The 26,686-nt window shown below is 41.2% G+C and overlaps 1 protein-coding gene across 1 annotated transcript; it reads right to left on the bottom strand.

The window, feature by feature from the left end:
* Window positions 1–173: 173 nt before the first annotated feature.
* On the bottom strand, window positions 174–26,576 carry LOC104921133 (mitochondrial intermediate peptidase). Its single transcript, XM_010733585.3, has 19 exons — window positions 25,969–26,576; window positions 25,664–25,837; window positions 24,569–24,657; window positions 24,335–24,421; window positions 24,152–24,215; window positions 23,841–24,023; window positions 23,398–23,554; window positions 22,931–22,979; window positions 21,654–21,714; window positions 21,461–21,513; window positions 18,733–18,886; window positions 18,567–18,644; window positions 18,203–18,410; window positions 17,238–17,347; window positions 17,017–17,091; window positions 16,542–16,658; window positions 12,554–12,675; window positions 11,524–11,597; window positions 174–928 (listed from the first exon to the last, which is right to left on the bottom strand). The coding sequence occupies exons 1-19, from the start codon at window positions 26,113–26,115 to the stop codon at window positions 828–830; spliced, it is 2,103 nt and encodes a 700-aa protein (XP_010731887.1). The 5' UTR covers window positions 26,116–26,576; the 3' UTR covers window positions 174–827.
* Between the last annotated feature and the right edge of the window lie 110 nt (window positions 26,577–26,686).

Raw genomic sequence — 26,686 nt, 5'->3', positions numbered from 1 at the left:
AATAACTCTCCATAATAACACAGCTGACTGAAACAGCTAAGACAACCCAGATCAGACAACTTTCCATTTTTTTCCTAAATTTCTCTCTCTGGCTTCTGCCGCACCCAACACTCCTCCTCCTCCATCTCCTCCTCCTCCTTCCCCCCTCAAAGCTCCTGACAGACAAAACAGATGGAGCGGTATTAATTTAAAGCCTAAACAATGACCACATGACAGGAAGAGCAGATTAAGTATTCTTCCTCATGCTGATTTGATCAGGAAAAAACAAAGTTTCTGCTAGTATGTGAGCTGAAAATGGATATTTGATGGCGGGGTACTAGTTGTGGCATGAATGAAATGCAGATTAAATGATGAAAAACAAACAAAATTTAAGTATTTAAGTATTTTTTTCTGTTTGTTCAGTGCTGACAAAAGGTGAAAAAATGTATAAAATATACAAACTCAAAACTGTTTTATTATATTAAACAGACAGCATGAGGGTCTGGCACAAGCTACTGTTGAAATACCATTAGTGAAGATGTAAGGGATGTAAGGGAGTCCAGAGCATTACGAGAAAAGTTACCATAATGTGCAACAATCAATATTTAGACTTAAACTTTAGTTAAATTATCAACATATAACCTTATATTGAGAGCAGAATTATATCAAATAAGTCAATGTGACTTTAATACAGACCAGCAATATATAAAATTCTAACAATTCATTTACAGACATGTACGTGAACATGCTTTGTAGCCATGTCTTTCGTCTCTTGGCTCAGCATCATTAGTGCTCTCGTTTGTTGCCTTGTAAAGGTTCGTCGGTTTCCGTGCCCCCAGTGGCACCTTTCAGCTTTCGGAGTCCATGATGAAAGTCTCAAAGTTCGGGTTGAGCTCAGACACCAGCGCGTCCACAAAGTCCTCAGTGGTAGGTCGTCTCTGCAGCATCCCTGGCACAGGAAAACACAAAGCAGCGGGTTTTTAGGGTGTGTGTCCAATGCACATCTGTCTCTGGGAAAGGAAAAAGCTCTGGCAGGACACTGGGATGAACTGGTTTTCTATTTTTCCATCATTTCATCTTGCCTCATTCTGACGGGAAAAGTGCAGCTTTTTGGACAATTTTAGATGAAGTCACAGCAGTGGTTTTAAAAAGCGGCACTTGGTGGAAACAAAGGGACATTTTTAACAAATCCTTTGAAGAGAGTGCTTTTTTTAAATCCCAAATTAAGCAAAAATCCAATTAAGTTCATGGACACAGACTGCTGCTCCTGAGACTTTTGCTCTAATTCATCACGAGTATAATATATTTTAAGGGTGGTTTTAGTTTTAACCTTTAGTTCTCGCAATTTTAAAGTTAAAAGTATAAGCACATTTCCAAATTTTGGATAACAAAACTTTATTATATCCGATCATTAAAGAAAGCAGCACTTTCCAGTACACTCCACCCTTGCACATTCTCTCTCTATATAAAAAGGTGTCACAGAAAGTCAGACACAAGTTTGTGGATATCTTTAACAGGCCTCAGATGGTGATATGATCCAACAGACATGCATGTAGTAAAACACAGCTATGAAGTTCTCAACATCTTCTATTTCTACCTTTAACAAAAGGTACACTGTACATTTTATAGTGCTTTATAGGACTCGTATGGAGCTTCCACACTCATACACACACTTGTTAAACCAGAATGTGAGTAGTGCCATAGAGCAAATATGACTGTGCAGCCGGGCGAGCAAGCCCTGGGAATGTTTGTCTGTGTTTTGAGAGCCTGTCTGCCAGCTCATGCGTGGAGGACTCCCTTGCTCTCTTTACAATTCAGCTGCACGCCCGCTTTGAAGTCAGTTCATTTCCCCTTGTGTAGCTGCCAATGTAAATAGCCGCCCTCCCCCTCCCCCTCTTTCCTGCATGGGTCACCTCCACACACACACACACACACACACACACACACACACACACTCAAACACACACACACACACACACGCTCAAACACAAGCATGTCTGCACAGGCATGCATGAACGGAGACGCAAAGAGTTTCACACATCGATCCCGAACACACGGACACACAGCGAGATATGGACAGTCAAACACACACACACGCACACGGAGTTGCTGCCATCCTGAAACTGGCTCAGCAGGTAGAAACTGAGTGCAGGTTTGCATGAGAGCACCAGAGAGGGGATTATCATCTCCTCTTACCCACCGGTTGCACCCTGCCCCTCGGCTACAAGATGATACCAACATACAGGGGGTCCACAACACGCAACCACAAGGCCCCCCCTTTATCCCTGGGAATAAAGCAGCCACATGAAAGTGATGATTTCCAATCATAAATGATAGCCCTAATTAAAAGAGCTGCAGGATGTGACCGCCGTTGACGTCTGTGGCAGCTGATGGCCCCTTTAAAGTGGAGACCAAGATGCCATGAACAGCTCAAGCTGCATTAATAGGCGTTAATAGAGAGGATATTGAGGCCAGCTTATCAAGTTGCACTTAAATCCATCTTCAAGGAGCTGGCATTGTAATGAAATACAATTTACAGAACTGTAATAGAAAAGTGCTGTAATTTCAGTCCAAGGTAACGTCATGGTGTCGAAGGTGAAAGGTGATACGTTCAGCCCAATATTCCTGCACATGACAGCTTAGTGTATTCATTTTTTATTCATTATTATTGATTTAATGATGGAAAAAAATCTACAGCCACGCTAAGATGCTGATAACTAGCCAATGTGGTGATAAAATGTCACTGAAAAGTTACGATAAAATGTAATAATGAATTAACTAGAATGCAACAAAACATGACGCCATGACTAGCTTCGAAACACGCATGCTTAGTTATGGTGTTCTTAAAACTTGGAACAGATCTTGGGTATCACAAGTGCTTCGTTTCACAACTTCAAAAATACACGGCCTCAACCTCCGGGTCCACAACTTAGCGAGTAGTGAACTGGTGAACTTAGTAAGTACATGAGTATTTAAAAAAGGTCCAGTGTTTAGGATTTAGTGGCACCCGACCAAATGCATTGCAACCAAATGAATACTCTCCCACACGTCACCCTCTACTTCTATGCATGTAGGAAAAACTCAGGCTGTGAAATTCACATAAAAAAACAACAGGCCATATCTGAATCAGTGTTTGGTTTGTCTGCTTTGGGCTACTGTAGAAAAATGAAAGACACTAAAATGCTTTTAGTGAGAGCTGAGTCTGGTGATAATTCTCTGTGATTTTGTCATTAACAGTGACCCCGTTCACATTTATACAGTCATTTGACACTTTGCTTACATATAAATATTGATCTGTGCAGCTTTAATTAAAGAAAGGTTTCATGATCAAGTAACTCTTGCTTAGAAATAAAAAAAAGTATGGTTGGTCATGGTTGAAAGAACAGCTACATGTTGATATTTTGATCTTTTCAGTTGCCAGAGGTCAAAGGTCAGTCACAGAACAAGGCAAGAGTTGAAAGGCAGTCACGTCTTTAGTTTGAGTGTAAGAAACAAGCTCAGAGGTACACACATGTACTGACATGACACTTGTTTACTTGGTTGATTTTTACAGTGTGTGAGCAAGACAGAGCTGTGAGCTGAACTCCGTACACCGTTTGCGGCGTCACAAGCACTTTCTCTAATAGATATAATTTCCCGACTGTGTATCCACGGGGGGAACTGATGCCGGTGGCCTCGCCTGCCGCAGGTTAATGTGTTAAACAAGCAAAGTTAACATGACAAGAGTGATGAGAGAGGCAGAGTGGATGAGGAGGAGGAGGAGGAGAGAAAGAGTAAGAGAGATGGGTAAGGGTGAAGTCGGGTAAACAATGGCGCCCTCGCCGGCTTCTCATCACCAACAGCTCAGGGTGTCAGCACCTGGGACTCACACGCCGACTATAACGGTAGATGAAGGGAGCTACAACAATAAGCAGCGAGGAGTGAGTCTTTTCTCAACCCGGATCCCTGGGAGAGTTTGTGAGGAATGCACAGATAACCTCAAAGTCATAACAACACTGCAGAGGAGTATCTGATCGGAGACGCTGCTTTTATAGATGCACACAAGGAGGTGGAGCCGAGTCAGACAAAACAGGCCGGCTGGGTACAATCAGCAAAATGTTAGATGGTAAGCACTGAAGCTAAATAAAATGGATGCTTTTAGTAAATTATGGAGCAGTCCGCAGTACTACAACCATAAATAGATAGTGATTTTTTTTAATTTATGGAGCATATTACACATGTTTCATTTAAGGGCTTGGCTCACCCAAATTCTTTGATACCGCTGGCGGTATTCATCCATGGAAATATTTAGATTTTTATTTGTTCAGGTTTAGAGATTCATGCCTCCACAAAAACACATGGAGGTGATTAGGATTTTATTTGTGGGGCTCACACACACACACAGAAAAATCCATAGATACTGTACGAGTTCCTTTGCATGCTTGACAGCGTTACAGTGGGCAGCAGTATACACTCACTCTTGGCAACGCACCGAGGAAAACCAGAGCCAAACTAAACATAGGCTGTGCTTTGTGTCCATTGTTAGGAAAGCCTTAGGACAGAGGCTTTGCCATGTGAGTCATCTCGGATTTAAGAGTTTCCATTTCCATTCATAATGCCACTGACACAGCCAGTGAGGAACAAGGCTTCTACCTATTACAGTCAACTCGGAGCCTGGAGCGTTAGCAAACTTGGTCAACAAAGTTTTGGTAAAACGGCAGGTGTTCAAAGACACATGACGAACAAAGTATTTTAAAATTCTTCTTAACAACGGCATCTAAAATGCACCTTTAAACCATGCAGCACAGAACAGCCCGAATTAAGCTATAGCAGGCAAGTACTGTTGCTCAAGGGTACTTCAAGAGTACTTGTTGGTAAGGAGAGTGCACTACCCATTCTCTATGCCTGCCCAGTTTTTCTAAGCTGGTGTGGGAATGTTCAAAATGATCAGGAGGAGTTCTTTCTATTGAAGGATGGGAACTCATTTAATACTGATAGTACGTAAACAGCTCTTGGCTTTTCAACTAACGCCACCTATTCTGTTACCGTCTCCACCATCTCATCGCCAAAAAGATGCTGCAACATCCCGATATTTTTCTACTTTGCACTCAAAGTAAAGTTAAACTCTTCAAGTAAACAGAGCTTTATCTCTAACGGGAGAACATACTTGTACAGAATAATTTATTTAGTTAAAGGGTGGTGAGAGATGAGTATCGGTCAAATGAAGACCTATGTGGCTGGCTAACAGCTCTGAGCTTTGCTAATGACAGCTCTGGGGACGAGAACTCTGTAGAAATGTTTCGAAACTGCTGCCCAGCCTGCAGCTACTTTTGACTAAATTTATCAAACATCTGAGTGGCCGCCTAGAAAGAGTTTCAGACAGAGATAAAGTAAACTTTTACATTCTTCTAAGAACAGTTAAATAAAATTGGATTCCCTTTTTTTTGTTGATAATTTGGAACATGGGTCCTTTTCTAGTTTCCTGAAAGTGTAGCAAGGACCTTTATTTGTACTTGTTTTCTGCTATTACAGCACTAAGCAGCACTGCTCCAACCGCTCTGAGAGCTTAGATGAAACTGGTTGTTTTAGCAGAGCTATTGATCCCAGTCCCATGGGCTTGGCTGTGTTCTGTTCTTGCATGATTTAATTGGTTTTTATAGGACAATTACACCCACTTGCAACTTGGAAGGAGCAGCGGTATGCCACATTTGTGCATTTTAAAAATGCAAACAAACTGCAGCGTGCAGCAACTTGAGCCTTTGACGTCACGTTGCCTCTCTAGTGTCATATTCCCTACGTGTACGTGTTTTGGAACAATATTCATACACCTTTGTCACTTAAGAGTTTATGATCAAAACACATTTCTGGCTGCCTCAGTAGTCATTCAGCTGCTGCTCATAACCGTTTGAAACATGTCAAGGTGTGAAAAGCTGTTACCTCTGTCAAACCTGGAGGCAAACCTTCAGCTCGCTGCCTCTGTAATTACACCTTTGAAGTTCAGGAAGCTTTTTCTACAAACATCACTTAAGACAGGCCCAGAAAGCAAGCAAGACAAGGGCGATGACAAACATTGCACTGGGAAGCGCTTTGTTGAGTAAGTGCCTTCAGAAAAATCTTTGAAAAAACTCAGTAAACCAACCTGCAGAAAATGTATTTGTATTAAAATGCTAAAACGAATGAACATACTCCGGCTCAAACAGTATTTTAGAAATGTGTATGCATGTGTCTAGCCATGCAAGATGTATCACTTTAGTCCAGAGTGAAATATTTCAACAACAGCTGTATAGCTTCCCATGAAATGCTCATTTGTGGTCCCCAGAGGATAAACCACATTGACTTTGATCCGCTGACTTTCCTCTAGCACCACCATGAAGGTCACAAGTAGTAGTTGGTAGTGAAATATTTTGACCTCTGGATAGGTTGTCATCTCCATCTATCGCCATCATCAGGTCAAAAGTTTAGTTTAGCACGTGTTTAGTCATAAACCAAAGACACTACTTACTAGGCTCTACTAATATGATAAACTAACTGAACATAGAAAACATTATTTCTGCTAAACATCAGCATGTTATTATGCACGTGTTAGCATTTACGATAATGCAGCGGTTCCCAACCACCGGGCTGTGGACTGGTACTGGTCTGTAGATCATTTGCTATTGGGTCGCACAAAAAGAATGAATAAAATATGTTTTGAAAAATGACTGGATACATCCATCTGTGGGTGCCTCTTGACACATGTCAAGACATGTCAAGACGCTGGAGTCTGTCATGTGATACATTACCCCAAAAAATGAAGCAAAAATGAGTAAAAACATCTTTGGAAAAACCAATACGAAATTGGACGTATGCACAATTTCACACCTGTAGTGTGTTCCTTATGTGCATTGCACATAAAGAACACACTACAGGTGTCATTGTCTCCCACTTAGAGATGGGACCGGCTCGTTGCAGAGAAACTAGCTAAGGGGTCCCATTAATTCCGCATAATGGGGAGTTGGATTTTTTAAATTCACATTATATTTGGTTTTATGCCGGTTGTATCATTTTATTTCGTGATATTTATCCCACACACCTCAAAGGCAGATCCGTAAAAATATTCTCTTACATGAAATCGGTCCATGGCTCGAAAACAGTTGGGGCCCGCTGGCTTAAAGGGCTCAAAGAGCTGCTAGCTTTTCTGTAGACTTCGGTTTTGATGTATTTCCTTATTAAAACTGAAGAGACACACCTGAAACTGTCAGCGTTTTTGAGCGTTAACTGTCACATTCATTTAAAATTCATCCATCCATCCAAGTATTTCTTCAAATGTATCAGGACGTTTACTACTTTTTCTCCACAGCACATCAAAAGGCAAATTACTACCAGTAAATCAAATCACTTCCCTCTGTACCTGCGCTCTATAGAGCACTAAAAAAAAAAAAAATCATTTTCATCACAAATCATGTCTGTTTTTAAGTAAGAGCTATAAATCATGGATTTTTGCAGCTTTACATCTTAGCTGTGAAGTCTATCCAAACCTCTCCCCCTGTTCAGACAGAACTATACATCATTGTCACAAAAGTGCTGTGGGACTGTACAGACCACCATGCTCTTGGGGTTTATTAGCGACTATGCTAGCAGTCATAAGAACTATGCAGTCAAGCTGCCTCAAGACAAAGAACTAACAGGGTCCTGGGACCCGGCTACCGAGCCCAAGTAGATCCATTTTCTGTGCTCGGCAGTCGGGGCTATGGGAACAGTCTGGGCCATGAAAGCCCTCTCTGTGGCAGCAGTCGAGGTTCAGTTCAGTCAGTCGATCACCTTTCACTCTGCTTCCCTTTCTCTTCAATCTCCTACTCTCACTTTTTCTCTGACTCTGGCTTGCTCAGTCTTGATGCTGCTGCCCTGGATTTAATGCCCGGGTTTACATTTCACACCGTCTTTCCTGGGAAACATCCAGTAGCAGGCATGGAGCCATGCAGATAAAGACTGGCCTCTGATCAGCCTTGCTGGGCCTGCTCCGGTTCCCTGTGTGCCCTTGCGCCCCCTCTACCACCTCGCCAAAGGAGGTAGAAGGGAAATGTTACACACCTTCATTTACAAGGGTCTTTGTTTGAAAGGATTATGTGCAATGGGCTGGATCTGGATTCCTGGTGTCCTTCCTCCTGTCTTCTGCTCTCGTCTGGCCTAAACACTGCTTTAGACATAAAAGGGCCCTTCTTATTCGCTTCAAAATCCTTTTCCATTCCCCAATAGGAATTCAAGATGGTTGCTATGAACCTCTCAACCCCATAGTGGTGAAAAGCTAAATGTTTCAGCACATGCACTGATGCAGTTTTATAACTCTTGACTATGGCTTTCATGAGGCAAAGGCAAATTATGAGGACACGTGTAGCCATCAAAATGGCGAGGCAGCTGGATGAGTCTGCTTTTAAAAATATGGGGAGGCTCTGCCTTGGTTTGAGCATTTCTCCAGACACTGAATAGATTTTATTATGACAAAAAAACTGAAAGAAACAGTTTTCAAACAATCATCATAAATACAGAGTGAAACTGGACTGAAAACTGAATTACAGAAAACTGCCAAAAATGTGAGACTTGGAACGAACATCTAGCAATTTCAAGGCCCTTTTAATTTGATCTGTATTTTCTCTTAGAAAATAAAAATATTTTGGCTATATATTATCCCCAAAGCAGACATTTTTACAATCTTGACGCTTAAACAATGACTTACGGCTGCGAAAGACAGCCAGAGGGATCAATATGACCCTGATAACTACCCTTGCACACAGGGGCCTTGGCCTATAATTAGAGTAGCATTCACTTCAAAGCGAGCCATAAAAGCAAATATTGTCAGTTCAACAACAGTTAATTGGTCAGTAGATTTAATAAGAACAGATCTGATCTGGTGGTGGCTGTAATTTCAGAGGCTGGGCGGAGCACTGGTTGGAGCTGTCAGAAGGACAATCCGATGGAGGAGGGAGGAGGTGACCCTGAGGGAGAGATTTACAGTACACTCCCAAATGTCACCTGATATTACTACTCTCTCTTCCAGTCTCTCTCCCTCCTCTCACCTTCTCCTCTGTTGTCCTGTCTAGACATGCCACAGCCACTGCTCGACGAGGAGAGGAGGAAGTGATGGGAGGATGAAGGGAAGAGGGCAACAGGAGGAAGTAGTTTTTTTTTCTGCCTGTCAAGCCTATATTAAGGCAAACTACAGCCTGCTAAAAATGACATTATCTGATTAACTACAGTTTGATGGTTACAGCTACGCTTAGAGACTCTGAGGCTGGATTTAGTACGGCATAGCTTTGAGTACAGCTGAGGATGATGGGAATGTCTTTAGTTTGGCAGTCATAACAGTGTTGGACAAATAGACCCGATGATGCTGCTTAAGGAAAAGTCAGAGGATCACCAAAATGAATACAATGTACCCTGAGGGGTACATGAATATCTGTAACAGATGTCATCCACAGGTTTCTGAAGAGCCGTTTTGAAGCTCATAATCTCTGGCCAGATACCATCTTGGTAGTCCTGCCTCTTCCACCTACCAGCTAATCTATAAATTGGCAAAGACGTGGATCATTGGCTGACCTGGGGCAGGCTGAATGACGCCTGGGTGATCAAACATGCTGTTAATTATGCAAAACTTTTAGCCTTCATGTATAATTTAAATGAAATTTAAATTCAGAAATTCACCCTCAGTAGAGTTGTCATGAGCTGAAATTAGCTATAATGATCGAAACTGTTTTTTGTACCAGGCTGTAAACATGTTTATTTGTGCTGTGAAGTTGGACATTTTAACATGGGGGCTTATAGAGATTGACTTGTTCTGTAACCAGCCTCAAGTGGACGTTTCAGGAACTGCAGTTTTTGGCACTTCTGCATCAGCTTTACTTCATAGCCACGGATGTTGTCACTAGCAGAAAATTCAGTGGCTCACGAAAATCAGTAGGATCCATCCTCTGGGGACCATCAATGTCACAATCTTAATCCATCCAATAGACATTGAGAGAGCATGGATGGAAAAAGCAGCTGATCTGAAGTGGTTAAACCCACACTGGAATGTACCACTTTGTGTTTTCAGTCCTGCAGACTCAGCAGTTTCAAAACTCAAACCCATAATCATCTACGTCTGTCTTTGCCTCCTCCTGCATTTTGTCTGTACTCAAAAAAAGCAGGATAATGCATAATGTAATTTAGTTGAGTTTTTTTTTAAGCAGCTCAAATAACTGACCTCAGAAAAGGGTTGGACCAGCATGAATAGTGTACAGCTGCCAGAGGGAGCTGACTCGACAATTTATACTTCAGCAGCCTAGCACAGCGGGACAGACTATGACTCTGGGTTCACAAAGCTCTTGTAAACAAAGATAAGAAACCTTGGGAGGTGTGTTAAACTGATAAATATGTGCCGTTGTGGGACGTGAAGCACAGAGCGGGCCAAACCACAACAGCAGCTGTGAACACTCAAAAAAATGACTGACTAATGGACTCACAGCTGCTTCTGTCTGATGACAAACCTGCAGGTTAAAGCTCAATTTCCCGTGGGGGTTGTTTAGCTCAGTTAGTAGAGCAGCCGCCCCATGCGCAAAGGCTCGGTCCTTGACGCCGCGGCCCAGGATTCGAATCCGACCTGTGGCTTTTTCCCTGCATGTCATTCCCTGTCTCTCTCTCCCAACATTCCTGTCACTCTTCAGCTGCCTCTGTCAAATAAAGCATGAAAAGGCCCAAAAAAAAATTGCCCTCAGGTGACCTTAAATACATCCTTGACTGGTGAGGTGAAAGGACTGTAACACCGTGACATCAAGAAACCTTGTCAAGCTTACTTCATAGATAAATACCCAGTTGCCCCAAATTATGGCTGTTGAGTGATGGATCCTATAATAAACTTACTTTCTTGTTTGACTGTTGTATAATGGAAAATCCCATCAGTCTATTAACCATGCCCAATAAGCAGAATACATGTGACTTCATAATAAGAAATTTATACGATCAACGTGTGAATTTATGTAGTCAGTAAGGTGAAATCTCTTCTGCAAAATACTTTTTTTCTATCAATATTATCAATCTATCAGTCTATCGTCACAAATAAGAAACCCCGTCATAAAAACATGTGGTATGTGTGGACACTTCAAGGATGTTTTTCTGTCTCCTGAGAGCTGACTGCGGGGAGACAGTTGACCCTCCAGGCTGTCCCGCGTGTTGAAACAAACTCAACAGCACTACATTTTGGACAAACAAATCTATTTGCAGGAAACCTGCAGATGAACTCTGAGGAATCATAAAGCTGTTAAACTGCAGTAGTAAACACCTAAATCTGCTGAGGGTTGCTGCTCTGTACGAGGTGGGACGGCTGCTGTCCAGAGGAGGCCTAAAAAGCCAAACATGTTGAGATAAACTGCTAATAAAATAAAGTGCTTTACTGACTTTTATATATCTGTATATATCTTTATTATATCTGTATGCACTAAGAAAGCAAGTGTAACCGGAGTCAGATTCCTCATGTGTGTACACATACCTGGCCAATTAAAGTGATTCTGATTCTGGGAAAATATAAAAATCGTCATTTTGGGGGAAAAAAGTTACCTTCCACCATCAGCATGGGCTCCTTGGCTCCTCCATGTCCCAGCATCTCCCGCCGGTAACGCTCACCCATGTCCCTGACAATGAGAAAGAGAGCAAAGCAAAAGACAAACACAGAAAGAGAAAGAGATAAGGTTACAGACACCTGTGTTCTCCCCTGTCAGCTCCTCATACTCGGTCAACCCCTCCACCACTGCCGCTCGGAGCCCAGGGCCAAGTCTCCTAAGCTGCTTGTTCACAACAGACAGGTGAGGGGAAACAGAGATCTGACGGCTGCAGGTGGAACTAAAACAATCTCAAAGGGAAAGGGAAGACACGAGGACAGGGGCAGAGGGAAAAGGCTGCGGGGGTCGACTAGATGGAGATACGGTAGGGACTTTGTTTTTCAAAACAAAGCCTTTGTGCTCTGTCCAGGGGCAAACGCTTGTGATAAGAGGGTCGGGTCATTTGGACACTGGTGGGTGTCTGTGAATTACAGCAGACACCTGCCAAGTGAGCACAAGTTTTATATTCATGTCATGTTCAATGTCAGGCAGCAGAGACCGGGGCGGTGGGCTGTCAGGAGGCATCTGTCTCAGCGCTCTAAACGCAAAACAGGTTTACACCACGCCTCTACATCAGTTTACACTCTGACCATCAACACAAGGTTACAACTGATTAAAGAGAGTCAGGACTGTGGGGTAATCAAAATATATCTGAAACAGAAATACATGAGCTGAATCAAGTACGTCCATCTGAAAATATGCAGCATCAAGACCTCCTTGAACTCTGACTAAAAACATGAACTCATGCCTTCAGACTTTACACAAAGGTGCAGTACACATATGATGATTGTGTGAACTCTTACAGGTTAAGTTCCAGAATAGGTTCCTCTTATCCTTTTTTGATTTTAATGTAAGTAGTAAGTAGAAATATGGATCTTAACCCTCCCTGCAGTGTCCTTGTTTCCTGTTGCTTAATTCCTGTTTTGTTTTGTGTTCATAAAACAGAAGTGATCACATATTTAAACTTTAAAATGTATTGCAGATCTCACCTGTTTAAAGGATCCTGAACGAAGCACTGCTTCCACACCATGGAGGCCACGGCACGGGACATGAGGTAGGAGTAGTACTTGGCCCCATAGCCAATCAGGTGGCTGAATCTCAGCTGCCATGCCTATGGAGGAAATTAAAAATGGGGGGAAAAAAATAATAATAATTAGACATAATTACCACCTGAGTGAAAAGATGGGACATCTTTAAAATATCAAGATCTAGCACAGAAAAGATACAGAAAGTTTACGCAAAGACTGTGCAATTATTGGCGATATTCCTCGGTTACTATTGCAGTGGTTAACACTGTCACCTCATGGTAGACCCGACAGGTCCCAGTCTAGTTTATGACTGGGGCCTTTCTGTGTGGAGTTTGCATCGGTTCTCTCTGGATACTCTGACTTCCTCCCACAGTCCAAAGACATGCAGGTTAATTGGTGACTCTAAAATCATCCGTAGGTGTAAATGTGAGCGTGAATGGTTGTTTGTCTCTATGTGTCCTGTGATGAACTGGCAACCTGTCCAGGTCCTGATAAGGACAAGCAATTATGAAAATGAATGAATGAGCTTGTGATTATCCCCGGACACTATGTATTAGTTGAAAATAAAAATGTTTGTTGGAATGTTGCTGCTAAGAAGCTCTTCTATGCTATGGAGGTTAACTACAACTAAAACTTAAACAAGTCATAGAAACAAAACTTTAACAAAGTGTCACCAGTCTGACAGTTTTAGTTTGTGCAACTAAACTGAAGTGGATATTAATAAGAAAACAAAACAAAAACATAAAACTATTTCCCCCCCCCCACCTTTACAGCTGCTTCTATTGATGTCATTATATTGGTGGAATAAATAAACCATTCCTCCACCAAACATCTATAACAAAACATTAAATCACAACCTGCCAGCTCCTTCTTTAAAGGACAACACATGGAAATTCCTAAATGGTAGAAAGCCCCTTTCTCCTCTCTTCTGTTCTCCCTGCAGTTGCCTGAGGGGGCCCCTCTCCATATCTATAAAGACGCTCTTTTATGATGTCTGCAAACGGGGACTCTCGGGGAATTCAGCTGGCAAACATTCAAACATTCAGCCATTTAGAAAAGACAGCAGCTGCCATAGTTAACAAAACCATAACAGCCTGCAGACGCCCCCCTCCACCTACGCAAAAAAATATAATTTTGATGTTAATGATTTATACCCAAACTGCAAATTAAAGAATTGTCTGACTCAAAAGGTGGTCTAATCTTAGCAGCCCAAAACTGCAGAATGATAATGCCTCACACAGCAGTACACTGTATTTAAGTTCAGGCAGCAGTAGAAACAAGATGTAAATTTAATACAGACAGATAATCACCTTTAAAAGTTGATATGGCAAACAGTTGCTTGCTTGCAAATCCAGTAGAAATGAAGTAATATTAACATTAAATCCAAGTATTGTTTGTGGCCACTCGATAAATTCAAGTCCAGTATTCACTCTGCATTTATAACCTCTCTGGTTGAACTGCTACATGATGCACTGTGTCTAATGTCGTCTGTTTACCGTCTGCACATGAAGAGAAACAACACCGATGGGAGTGTTGGGAGTGAATCAAAACAGTAAATTTAAGGGCCACACAACAGAAATGTTAAAACGTTCTACAGACTTGAGGAAAACAGCAGACTTGGGTGATAAAGGTCATGTGATCTATTGTTTAAATAAAAATACTGACTATAGCAGCTTTAATCTAGTCTAAGTGCGATGGATGGTTGGTTTAATTAGAATAAAAATGTATTGTTAGGTTATAAAATCACTAAATTACAATACAGAAAAGTGGACGATGAATCCAAAATCATATCACATACACTTACATGATGAACAAATACTCAAAAAATGATGTCACTGGGCGTAATAAACAGCTGTTTGAGAGCTTAAAATGAGGGCTGCTCATCTTCAGTGTGGTGGGAGAGAGGTCTGTGGTCTGATCCGGTCCAGGTGATTAAACATTATTAAAAAATGTTAAACTCTAAAGTGTCGACTTGACAAGACTCTTCTGGGCTGCAGTGACTTTAATATGAGTAAATAGCACTCCTGAGAGGAATTCTGGCTCAGAAAAGCACGACCGAGCTGAAGTTGACCGAGTTTGCTCGGTCAGCTGAAAGCAGCAGTGATACAGTGTCTTCGGTCATGTTCGGTCAGGTTAGAAGTCTGTTTGGAGTTCATTGACATTCAAATAAAAAGAGAAAAGATCAGGACAAAAGATTATTCTGATGCTTAAAAACTTTGAAATATAGAATATTAGAAAAAAGAAAGAAAGAAAACAGGTGTTTGTGCTTTTTTTTTTGCTGTTTAATTCAAGTTTTTAAGCCACGGGAAAGCTGGCCTTTCATTTGAGAGCTCTTTGATTTCAGTGTATTTATTATGTGGTCGCTAATATTCTGGAAACAAACAGGCAGCCATTGAAGAGCTGTCTGGTGTACTGTCTCGTCATAACGTGCCACGAAAATGATTTTCAGACTTCCAAGCTTCCTCTTTGTCTCCAATCTCTCTGCCACGCATCAAATGATTAATGTCGACTTTTGTGAGAGAGAGCACGTGGGTGACGTGTCAGCGAGATATGCTTTTGAACCTTACATACAAAAGGAGACAAAGTCAGCACAGGCTTTTTACTCTGTTCCTCTTGTAAGTGAGATAAAAGACTTTTTTGTTCTTTCTAAACTAAACTAATGGGTGTTTTGTACATGGTGCTAATGTGGATTGCAAATGCATTAAAAACACCACTCAGTAACAAGAGGCGCAACCACTCGGCCCCGAAATATTGAGGCCCGGATTAAATACATGTCAACAGAGCGAGCAGAGCGTCTTGCTTTCTGCCATTTATTTCCAAATATTATCTTCGGCTCAAGGGTGAGCATGTGGTTTGTGTTACTCACAGCTGATCCTCTCTCTCAGCACACAGTGGGAAGTGATAGCCCTGCTCTATAAACTATACACATGTCAGTATCACCCTAATGTTTATAATCTGCGGCTCTCCGTAACCTATTAGCCACTCAAATGTTCACTTTACTGTGGAAACTTTTCCTGGGCCGTGTTTCCATGAGGACGAGTGAAGAGAGAGGGGGAGAGACCGAGAGAGAATTTAAAAAAGAAAACAAGTTTAAGTTTGTCATTGAAGGACCTAAACAAATCTGTTTTCACTTGCTCTGATCCAATGATGATCCAATTCAAGAAACCTAAGCGCTGCAATCATCCTCCGTTTCTGCGGAGTTCAAACGAGGAAAACGATCCCGCTGTGGTTAGCCATGCACGCGGAGGCGAAAGTGTCTGTTAGAGCTTTCAGTGTGGTTTGAAATGTTGAAGGGGAACGAGTGCGACAGTGGGAAACTATATCACATAAACCACAATCTCTGGAGAGAGAGCTACAAAGCAGGGCAGAAGAGTGGGAGGACTGCAGTGAGCAGAAACGCTGGCCTGGACACTGACGTTTCGGGAGGATATACAGCAGTTCTGTAATCTCTATTCCTGATGGTACCCCTACATAATTATAGCCCAGAGTAAATGCTCTATGAAGGCCATTCCTGGCTAAATTATGACTGTGTTTTTGATTCCCTTCTCCCTCTTGGCCTCATCCCCTCGCCCACAGCTGCAAAAGTTGAGGAAATAGAGAGCTTTTTTCATTAAAGGACCAGGAGGAAGAGTTTCAAATATTTCCCCCAGGGAGAGCTAATTCAAAGTATACCTCTGCTTTGTTATTTTAGCAGGGCTTCAAAAAAAAAGCTTTAATCCTTTAAATGCGGCTGTGCCTGGGTAAGAGATATAAAACGGAGGAAGGAAAAAGAAGGTGAAAGCTAAAGGACGCCTCGGTCAAGTTTGTGATCAACTGAGGAGTGACAACAGAACTTTCCCCCAAATTATCATTAACCTCAAAAACAATAATAATCAATATAAAACATAATTTTAAGGAGATGAGCTAAAAGACAGTGGATTAAATAGCACAATGACATTCAGGGATGTACCGTATTGGGCGTATAAGGCAAGCCGTAGAATTTCTGCTGCATCTCCTTCAGGATGTCTGTGGTGGAGCGGTTCTGAGGTTTGCCATGGTAGATCTGGTCCAAGACAGCATAGAAGATCTGCCCAGGAAAAACAAAAAAACACACTGAACAAGTCCTGCAAGTACAAACTTAATACTGCAAGAAAATAAATACAGTCTAGGCATATCTACAGGAAAATGGCAAGAAAATGTCTATATTTACCATCAATAACCCAAAGAGGTTTAGATTTGGATCTATAGATTGTGAATTTGTTTAATAATTTGATGATACCAATGTTTTTTAACCGCCAGATATTGTAAAATGTTTGTACATTTGTTAACCCTCATCCTGGCTGAAGAATTCAAGTTTTCTGCAGTTGTGAGTTCTTGTAAAAAAAAAAAAAGAAACTTCTAGATATAGATTTAAGAGAGATTATGTGTGAGGTTGGTGATTGTACCTGCAGCTGGGTGTCTGCAGCTCCGCACACCTTCTTCGATTCACACAGGCGAGCCACCATACTCTCAGGCAGAGGCTAAGTAGAAAAATGAAACCGTGCTCAACTTTTGAATTATGTCTGTTCACTCACATCAAACTGATGTGACACATTCTTACAACAAAGTATTAATATCTCTCTAATGTTTCTTCATATTGCTCTTTATCCTCAAGGTTTGGGTCTACCTGTCCAGTTTCATAATGCCGTGCAAACTGGCTGAGGACTCTGTAGTCGGTGGCAAAGTACTCCATGAGGATGGACGGGACTTCAGCAAAGTCGGTCGCACATCTGGTTCCTAGAGAAGAGATGTTACAGCTTAGATGTAAGAACAAAAAATGTGAACACACGATGGCGTGGCTTTGTTCTTTCTTCCTGTGTGGGTCGACGCACATGAACCGCAGACGTATTGTAGCTTAGCATTCGCGCTAATGGTGTGAGAACAGAGCAACGATTAAAAACTCAAGCGATGTGTGCCCCAGAAAAAAAGAAAGTAACCAGATCAGAACTGGCCACTGATCTGGAACACAACTCCTATGTGCTCATTCCTTTAGGCTACAAATACTCTTTGTCATTTTAACCATCCACATATGTTTAAATATAATAAAAGTACAACATCTGATGTGAAAAGTGAAAAATATAGCATTACATTTCTGGTAATGGAACTGTTGTGAGCTTTAGCGCTTCTAAACAGGTGTAAACATGGTGTCCACTAAAGAAACAGCCTCAAGTTGAGTTAATGGATACTGCCATTAGTGTAAAATAAATACTTTGGTGATCTTAAATTACTAGATAAGATATCCATCAACCCTATCTGACAAGTGAAACAGTATCAAATGGCAGCTCTTGTAGCCAAGAATAATCTAAAGCTCTCCTCGGGGCTTACACTTAATCGGATTTACTCTCCATTTTCAATTCGTCACACTGTAATGAATAACCTACAGCTCTGTATATAACGACATAATTCTAGCCTGTGACATTTGGGGGCTGCACAGCCATCATTTTAAGATACAGAGCGCATAAAATGTCAAACATCGATCTCTCCACACCACGTTTGTGGATTATTACTTTGCTGGTGCGACATCTATCATTATACACAAGTACAATCGGCTTCGCTATGCCCTGCTTTTTTAGGGTATATGTAACACCTCACCTGTTACGTGCTGGTAGCGTGTGCGTCCCAGCATGGAGTGCATGGCGTGCCCCATCTCGTGGAAGAGGTTCTCCATCATGCCCGGAGTGAGCAGGGTGGGGGCGCTCTTGGTAGGGTGGGGCAGACTCAGCATGAGCACCACGACTGGAAGCTGGTACTGACCGGTTTCCCTGCACCAGCGGCCGCCACGGATGGTAAAGTGGCAATCCTGGGAGAACAAGTTGTAAAAAATTATACTCTACTTTAATTTAAACAACTTACTGATGTATTCAATTGGTACTTTTTAACTGAACTTTTGAATGAATGTGCAGAGCCTTATTTACAGAGGAGGGACCAACATGGACATGTAAAAATGTATGCACACCTGATGAGGTTTATCTGGCCGGTGGAAAAAGTCACAGTAGATGTATCCCAATAATCCCTCTGTTTCATGTACCACAGCCTGGGAACACACACAGAGGTAATGAAGCCTTGTTAGCACAAAGGACGTACACAATCCCAGACATTTTGCTCTGTTCGTATGTATTTACCACTTTGCGGACATCCTCACTCCAAACCTCTCCAGCACTGGTGTGTTCGGACATGAGGGACACTCCGTACAGCTGAGTGAAAAGGTTGTTCAAACCCTCCATACAGGCGCCCAGAGATAAGTACGGACTGTACAGACTGGGCTCGATGTTGTATCTGCCATAACCAAAACATAAACGAGAACAAAGGACTGAAATACTGCTACAGATCATCCCTCAGAGGAAGTTCTACAATCTCCACGCTAAATGAAATTATTACTAAAAACCTTATAGGAGCCAAGATTTACCCCTTATCTGAGGAGAGTGTCAACCTTTTTAAACACAACTTAATAGAGACTAAAGGTCCCAAAAGGCCACTCATACTGCAGACTTAAATTTGGTTGTTTTGAGGCATGATGATGACCCCGGTTAGCACTTTAATTCTGTAAATGTTATGTTGCACGCTAGTGAGTCTGGTGGGTCTGGCTAAAAATCCCCTGACCATTGCACATACGTGACATGACCTGGTAGAACAAAGACCACAAGACCGCCACGGCTGTTCCTGTCCCGGGCCCACCCATGCTTAAAATGGATGCATTCATGCTGCTATAAGGCACTTTAGATAAAGACCACCAAACCAAAATGCTTGTTTAGCTCGAACACCACATCTAGTGTATTATCAGTGATGAATAACAGACTGCTGCTGAGAGCTATGTTTACCACACACACACAGAAACACACACACACACACAGTCTGTACCTCATTTCAATATGGTTTGAACACTTTCCAGTTCAAACAGTTACTGATGGAGAGGCAGAGATAAAGAGAAAATGATTGAGTGAGTGATTGAGAGGAAAAGCATGACATAGTGACACAGTGTGTTTGTGAGAGAGATTACCGGTAACAGCTTTGGGGTCTATACGTGTGTGTGTGTGTGTGTATGTGTGTGTGTGTGTGTGTGTGTGTGTGTGTGTGTGTGTGTGCATATATAAACTTGTGGAGTAGAAAACAGAAGCAGCTCTGGGAAAACCGCTTTTTAATGCAATCAGACTAAATCCTGAATTTCTTCAGCGCTCTCCTGCCAACTAGCAGAGCCTAAAACCACAAACAGGAGAAGACTAGAAATTTGTGGCAGCACGAGAAATACAAGGAAAAGCCAACAGATCCACTCCTCTTCTAAAGCTTCAGGAACATTCACCAGCACATTGTAATGCTCACACACGCACATAATATAGTGGCTGCTTAAATCTCAAGGACACATGAGGGATCTATAATGTCTGCAATAAAGATTATCTGAAAAGATCTCAAGAACGTTTGGCCTGTCACGTTATTAGTCTCTGGCGAGTGCCGGGAAGGAAAAAGCACAGTTCATTAAGAACAGACATCTGTAAAAAAAAAAAAAAAGTTGGAGACACGCATCGAGACTAATACCAGCTAAAGAAAGAGCTGATTATGTTTAAATTAGTTTAAATTGAGAAACGAGTGGGGCGGCGTTTAGCTCCATGCGCGAAGGCTTTCATTCCCCATCTCTCTCTCCCCCCACATTTCCTGTCACTCTTCAGCTGTCTAATAATCTTCATTTACAAAGTGATATAACAGAGAAGAGCAGCAACTACTCTAACTTGAGAAGCTGTAGACAGCGAGTGTTTGACATTTCTGATGACATTAACAACTTTAATTGTTAATCAAAGTCTTTCAGCCCACCACAGTTGTGAATATTCATGATGAGCAAACTTATAAACTCCCCCAGCTCAACATTTTCGTTTGTGTTGATGAAGAACATCATGTGCTCCGAGCAAACCTAATAACAATCATAGGGAGCATTGGCCAAATCAAATCAAATTAGACAGAGCCAGCGACATAGTGTGTGACATATCAGGATGTTGGATAAAGAGCGTGATTATTGCACATTATTGCACATATATAATTGCTCAACTCACTCTCACAATTTAAGTCTGCACTTAAAACCCACCTGTTTAAAATAGCCTTTTCCATCTGATTCAATTGCACTGTCCTATTTTAACCTATTTTTAATGTTGTATTCTTGTAATTTGGTATACTTTTATGGTTCTTTTTATTTGTTTCTGTTATTTGCTGTCTACTCTCATTTATTGTAAGGTGTCCTTGGGTGACAGAAAGGCACCTATGAAATAAAATGTATTATTATTATTATTATTATTATTATTATTATTATATTACAGAATATGTTGATGATTTCCCAGAGGGGCAAAGTCCTGACAGGGTTTCTGTGATATTCCAAGAAAGGTAACAAGAGCTAGACAATCAGAGACAGTAGGGTAGGATGGGTCATGACTTCTAAAAAACAAATAGCTGTGTGGGACTATGTGATATAACTACAGTCTTTTTTCAAGATTTTAGACTGGCCAAGCCCAAGATCTGTGTCATGCCAAAATTTGTCTTTTGTATTCAGAGCCAAACATAAAAAGCCACAGTTACAAAGGCTTAAAAAAACAAAAAAACAAAACAAAAAAAAACAACCCGCTGAATCAGGACAGGTTGATTATACCAGATCAGATCGTCCTGAATTAGAAAGGACAACTCCCAGGCTTCTCCCTTAACACCTTTTGTGACACCTGACACCTGAGGATGAGCTGAGACCCAACAACAACTTACGCCTTGGTGGAATATGACATTACACGCATCTAAACCACCATGAAGATACTGATCAAGATGACTTTATCAAATAACAACAGGCTGAAAAATCTGTTTCATAGGATACCAACTACTCACCTTTCAGCACGCAAGACGCCGCTGAGGTACGGATGATCCCATGGCATGAGCTCCTGTGAAATCACACCGGGAGTATTTCATTTACAAGTGATATGAAACAAAGCACACTCAAACAAACACAACTTTTAAGCAATTCATATTGATTGTATGCAAGCAAATATCCTTGTACATGAAGAAAATGTTGTGAACTCACAGAGTTACGAGGGTTGAGTTTTTTCTTCATGTCTCCCATCATTTTGAAATCTTTGGCTGTTCTGAGATAAAACACACACACAAACATGTTAGGAACTAATTATCTTGAGGCATTCATTACTGTCTTTACACACCTATTGCTACTCAGTATTAAGGGGGGTGGCAGAGCCTCTCCGAGCATGCATCTGGTTGAAAGTGGGGGAAACACCCTGGACAGGCTGCCAGGCTGCCCGGCTCACATTCATACCTGCGGGGAATTCAGTCTGGAGTCTGGAGTCCTCCTGACATATATTTTTGTACCGACAGAGGAACCCCGAGCACACACAAAAAAACAAGAAGAAAATGCAAACAGCACAAAAAGCCTGTGATCATATTGGTTTGAATCAACAGTGGAAACATTACAAGAAATCAAATAATCAGCTGTAAGTCAATAAGTCTGTGTGCTACACACATTTCAGATTTAAGGAAATATGGACTCTTGGGCATTGTAACTGTAACAGATGTTTATTTTATACGTTTTGCTAATAAATTATTTGAATTCATACAGCCATTAAAATGATTTAAATTGTAATAAATAAGATATTGAACGAGTAACATGCATACAAATTTACATAATATGGCAGAATATAGTACATAATATACATGTCTTCAACAACTATGATTTTCTTAATGTATTATCACCTGAAAATAAGAATCATTATGTTTTTGCTCCCTTAGGATGAGCCTTTTTAATCTACAGACATTTTTGTGGCCACTGTAGTTTCTCTTTAATGCTAGGATGGAGAGTGAGGCGACAGGGATGCAATCAGCACTCCCATGCCACTAAATCCTACACACCGGACCTGAATAATAATGTTTGGTTAAAAATCATTTAGAGCTTTTCTTTTTTTTTTTATGTAGGGTAGTTTTTAAAATGTCAATTGTAATCGGTCACATGATAAATTGTCTTACATTTGTTTTATTTTGTTGTCATATAATGATATGTTTTCGGTTATTTTATGACTTTCTGTGCTGACATGTTGGAGCTGTTAGCTTGAGAGGTTAGATTTGAAACTTTTATGAGAGAGAGATAAAATAAATCTTCGAAAGACATCTGTATCACGCACAGCCATTATTTTATTGGACCACTGTAGCTACAGGCATTACGCTGTGTTAAAGGAAAAACGATAATTTGACAAGACAAGACAAAACAAAAATTTGCTCATGACAACAAACAGAATATTGGATCTGTAAATTTCTGCACATATCTGACAAAAAACGTTTAAGAGTTAACTGTACCTGTCTGACAGCTTGTCTGTTAACAACTGAAGAAAGCTCATCACCGTCTCTGCAAAGGATAATAAAAAATTAGGTTGGAGCATGTGAAACTATCTAGTTTCCAAGGACACTGGAAAAAAACTGCTTAGAAAATCATTTCTGTAGCTTATAGTAAGATAAAGCACCAAGTGCGTGCACATCTAGGCAAAAATATTCAGGTGCAAGATAAAAAAAATATCAACGCAGGCCACAAAGGAGAAAGGTCTGCACATTGCCAAGCTCCAGATAACTCTTATAGTTCAAAATATTGCATTGAAAAGAGATTTATTTTGTGTGCAGATCTTTTTCCTTTCTCTCCTTAGCTTTTGTTAAAGTAATAAAATGACCATGATCTGGTGTGTTTTAAAATGACTTCATCAAACAAAAACACAGTTACAGTGCTGACTTATAATAACCACGTTGATCCTGAAGCAAAGTGACATATTAACCTGGTGTTTTGGCCATCGTTCCCTTTAAAGCTCTGTGTCCGTAGGACTCATAGCCCACCAGTTTGGCCAGTTTGTATCTGCATTTCAGCAGCTCTTCCAGACACCCCATCAGATCTGCGTTTGGATAGAGGTAAATCCTGTAGGCAACTTCTCGCACCTACAAGTAGAAGAGGGGACATAATTATCATGACATTAAGATTACAAAAAGTCTGATAACTGTAACGTTAAAAAACGTTTTTTAAAGTGAGAGAAATATTAAAATCAGCAAATGGTGAGAGGATTTTCTTTTAGCATAGAATCTGATCACTACGAAGGACAGACCAGGCTTCTACCCTTACAACCTCTCTTAAGCCCAGCTCTACAATATCTTACATTGCAAAGGCGCCACCTGGTGAACAAAAGGAAGAAATGTTGCAGTGACTCAGATCAAATAAAGTACATACCAAGTCATCTGGGGAATCTGCGTGTAATCCCCCAACTTGGATGAAGCTTCCTTCACTTGCAAACTGCCGGTGTAGATGCTCAGGAATCGCAGACCTCGCGATTCTGTTGGGCATGTGAGAGCCGACCAGGAACTCATTGTTTAGATCCAACAGCTTCACATGAAGTGCAACTGCCTTTTTCCTCTGCAAAGAGACATTACACCAGACAGCAGGGAAGTATATTACAACAAATGTTCCTGATGTGTGTGTTCAAGTTTACGGTTCACAGGTTATTGTAAAGCTGGAGTGACCACATATCATGACTGTCTCACCAGTTCGTCATCCAGATGAATTCCACTGATTTCAAAATCGAACATGAAAAGCTCTGCCACTCGTCTGGAAATGCAGAAACACGATAACTTATCCATAATGTCTATATCCACAGTGGCCTCAACTTCTTCTTCAGATGCACAGAGCCATAGGTCATATACTAAGTAACATGACAGTAAAATTACCTCGTATCAGGGTCCAGCTGAGCCATAATGTCTGGGTTGTCCAGGAGTTTTTTTAGACTTTGACACAATTCAACATTAGTGTTCAGCCTGAAAGATACAACCAACAAACCTGAACATTTATCAAGTGCTACTAAAGGGCTGTCTCAACTTAAGAATGTAGAAACAAGACTTTTATTGACCAGCAACATATTAATCTATACACATTGATACAGATCAATATATATTTCCTCTTACTTCTCCACAACTGTGCCAATCTCTATGCAGGTCTTCTCTGCAGCCTCACGAAACTCTGGATCTGGATGTGCCACTTTTACAAAGTCTGCCTGCGATGGGAAGAAACATTACAGTTTACCTACAACTCTACAGACAACACAAGAAACATCAGAGGGAGGAGAGGAGCGCGGTTTCAGAGAGTTAAATGTTAAGGTCAGAACTACACAGAAACTGTAATGTGACATGACCGATTTGATCATGCTCGCAGCCAAACAAACATGCCATTTGGATCGTACCACACTTTATTTACAAAAGATACAGCCAGGATCAGTTTGTCCTGCAGACACCGTACCTAACAAACACTGAAAACAAACTAAAGAGAGTGTGTGTGTGTGTTTTACATCTCAGTCTGCTATGGTAGTTTTACAGAAAAACTGTCTTGTTATTGCCATCATCCCTTCCACACATATCTGGTGAACATGTGCTGATGTGTATTCAATATATTGGACAAGGAACACTAAAGTATCCCCATGCCAGGAGATTTCATTCACTTTTTCATATAGGAAAATGATTATTTGTTTGAAATTTGTAGATTTATCGGTAAAACAAAGGCAACTTTCATGAACCGGTGGGACAATGAAGTTCTGTTCTACTCTGTTTTATTCCAGTCCCTCCAAACCTGATAATTAATGCTGTATAATTACTTTAAATATCACCTGAGTAGCTTGTATGGTATCCATGAAAGCATTATGATAATGTTAATAACAGAATAGATACTTTATGCATTACTTATAACTATATTACTTGATTTACTCTGAAGTTTTTAAACAAAAAATTTAACCACACACACAAAGGATTCACAGACATGCAAATGTGGAGAGATGGTGGAGTGAACGACGGCCACACATCGCGGCGCCTTGGCAGCAGTTAGAGGTTTGGTACCTTGCTCAAGGGCACCTCGGCAGCTACCAGTCCACCTTTGGTCCATGCTGGTCTTGGACTGGCTTGCACTCTGGTTCCCAAGCCAAATCCCTACAAATCCCTAGTACCGCCCTGTAATACTGCCCGCCCCAGGCATAATTAAAGGATTTAGCTCCATTTGGGTGTTGGACTCACCAGATCAGCCACTTTGCATAAATCATCTGAGAGCTGGTCAAAAGACTCGACTGTCTCAACCCCTGGAGAACAAGAGCAAGCCTTGTCCAGCAGGCGCTCTGTGTTCTTCAGAGCTGCTTTTGTGGCTACCTGGAAACCTGAAGGATTGCTCAGCTCTGGCACTCCAAACAAACCCTGCAACCAGAGGACACACACACACACAGACACAGTGAATACATATGACATTGTAACCACAAACTTCTATTTACATGATTTAATGAAGGCAGTGTTGTAGCTGCACAGACACACTGAGGACAAATACAAACCCCCTTTTTCTCGAATATCTTCAACCTCCTCTGAGCTTTGGCATTGAAAGCGGCTCCGACAGGAGACCACGTCGTGACATTTCTCCGAACATGCGTCCATAAACTCCTGTGCTTGACAAAGTGAAGCAGCCTTTTGCTCGCAGACATGTCGTGAGGCTGCTGTGTGTCCTGAAGCTGTCTCTACTGAAGCTCGCAGTGTTGACAGCGGCTGACAGAGGGCATGCTAAACGTTAGCTTCGATGTTAGCCTTTTTTTTTTGTTTTTTGCAAAAGCCAGGGATGTAAATAACTAACGTGAACCACGGTAATATGATAAAAACTTTGTTTTCAGGGAGATTCAGAACTAACTGTTTTGTACTTGTCAATCCAACGACACACGTGAACTCACCATCGAAGCTAATCTAACTGACTGCAGCCGTTGGTACTTTCAAATATATTTAAATGTAACGTGTGCAGGAAAGTCATCTTCATATCAAATAAAACGCCATGACAACATATTAATTATATGAACAGTTTCAACATATTCTAATGTTGACATATGACAATAATTTAAAAACGGCAAATCAAATCTGTCGAAAGTGCGATGAGCTACCGAAAACCGTTACGTGATGACGTCACATAAACCGACCTTTTTTTTCCCCCCTTCCCTGCCCTTCACAATAAAAGCAGACAAAAATACAATGCACCAAAATAAAATACATTATTAAATCATCATCCCT

Source organism: Larimichthys crocea, chromosome VII (assembly GCF_000972845.2).
Source record: "Larimichthys crocea isolate SSNF chromosome VII, L_crocea_2.0, whole genome shotgun sequence".
Lineage (NCBI taxonomy): Eukaryota > Metazoa > Chordata > Actinopteri > Sciaenidae > Larimichthys > Larimichthys crocea.
This window is presented reverse-complemented; position numbering and strand designations above follow the sequence as displayed.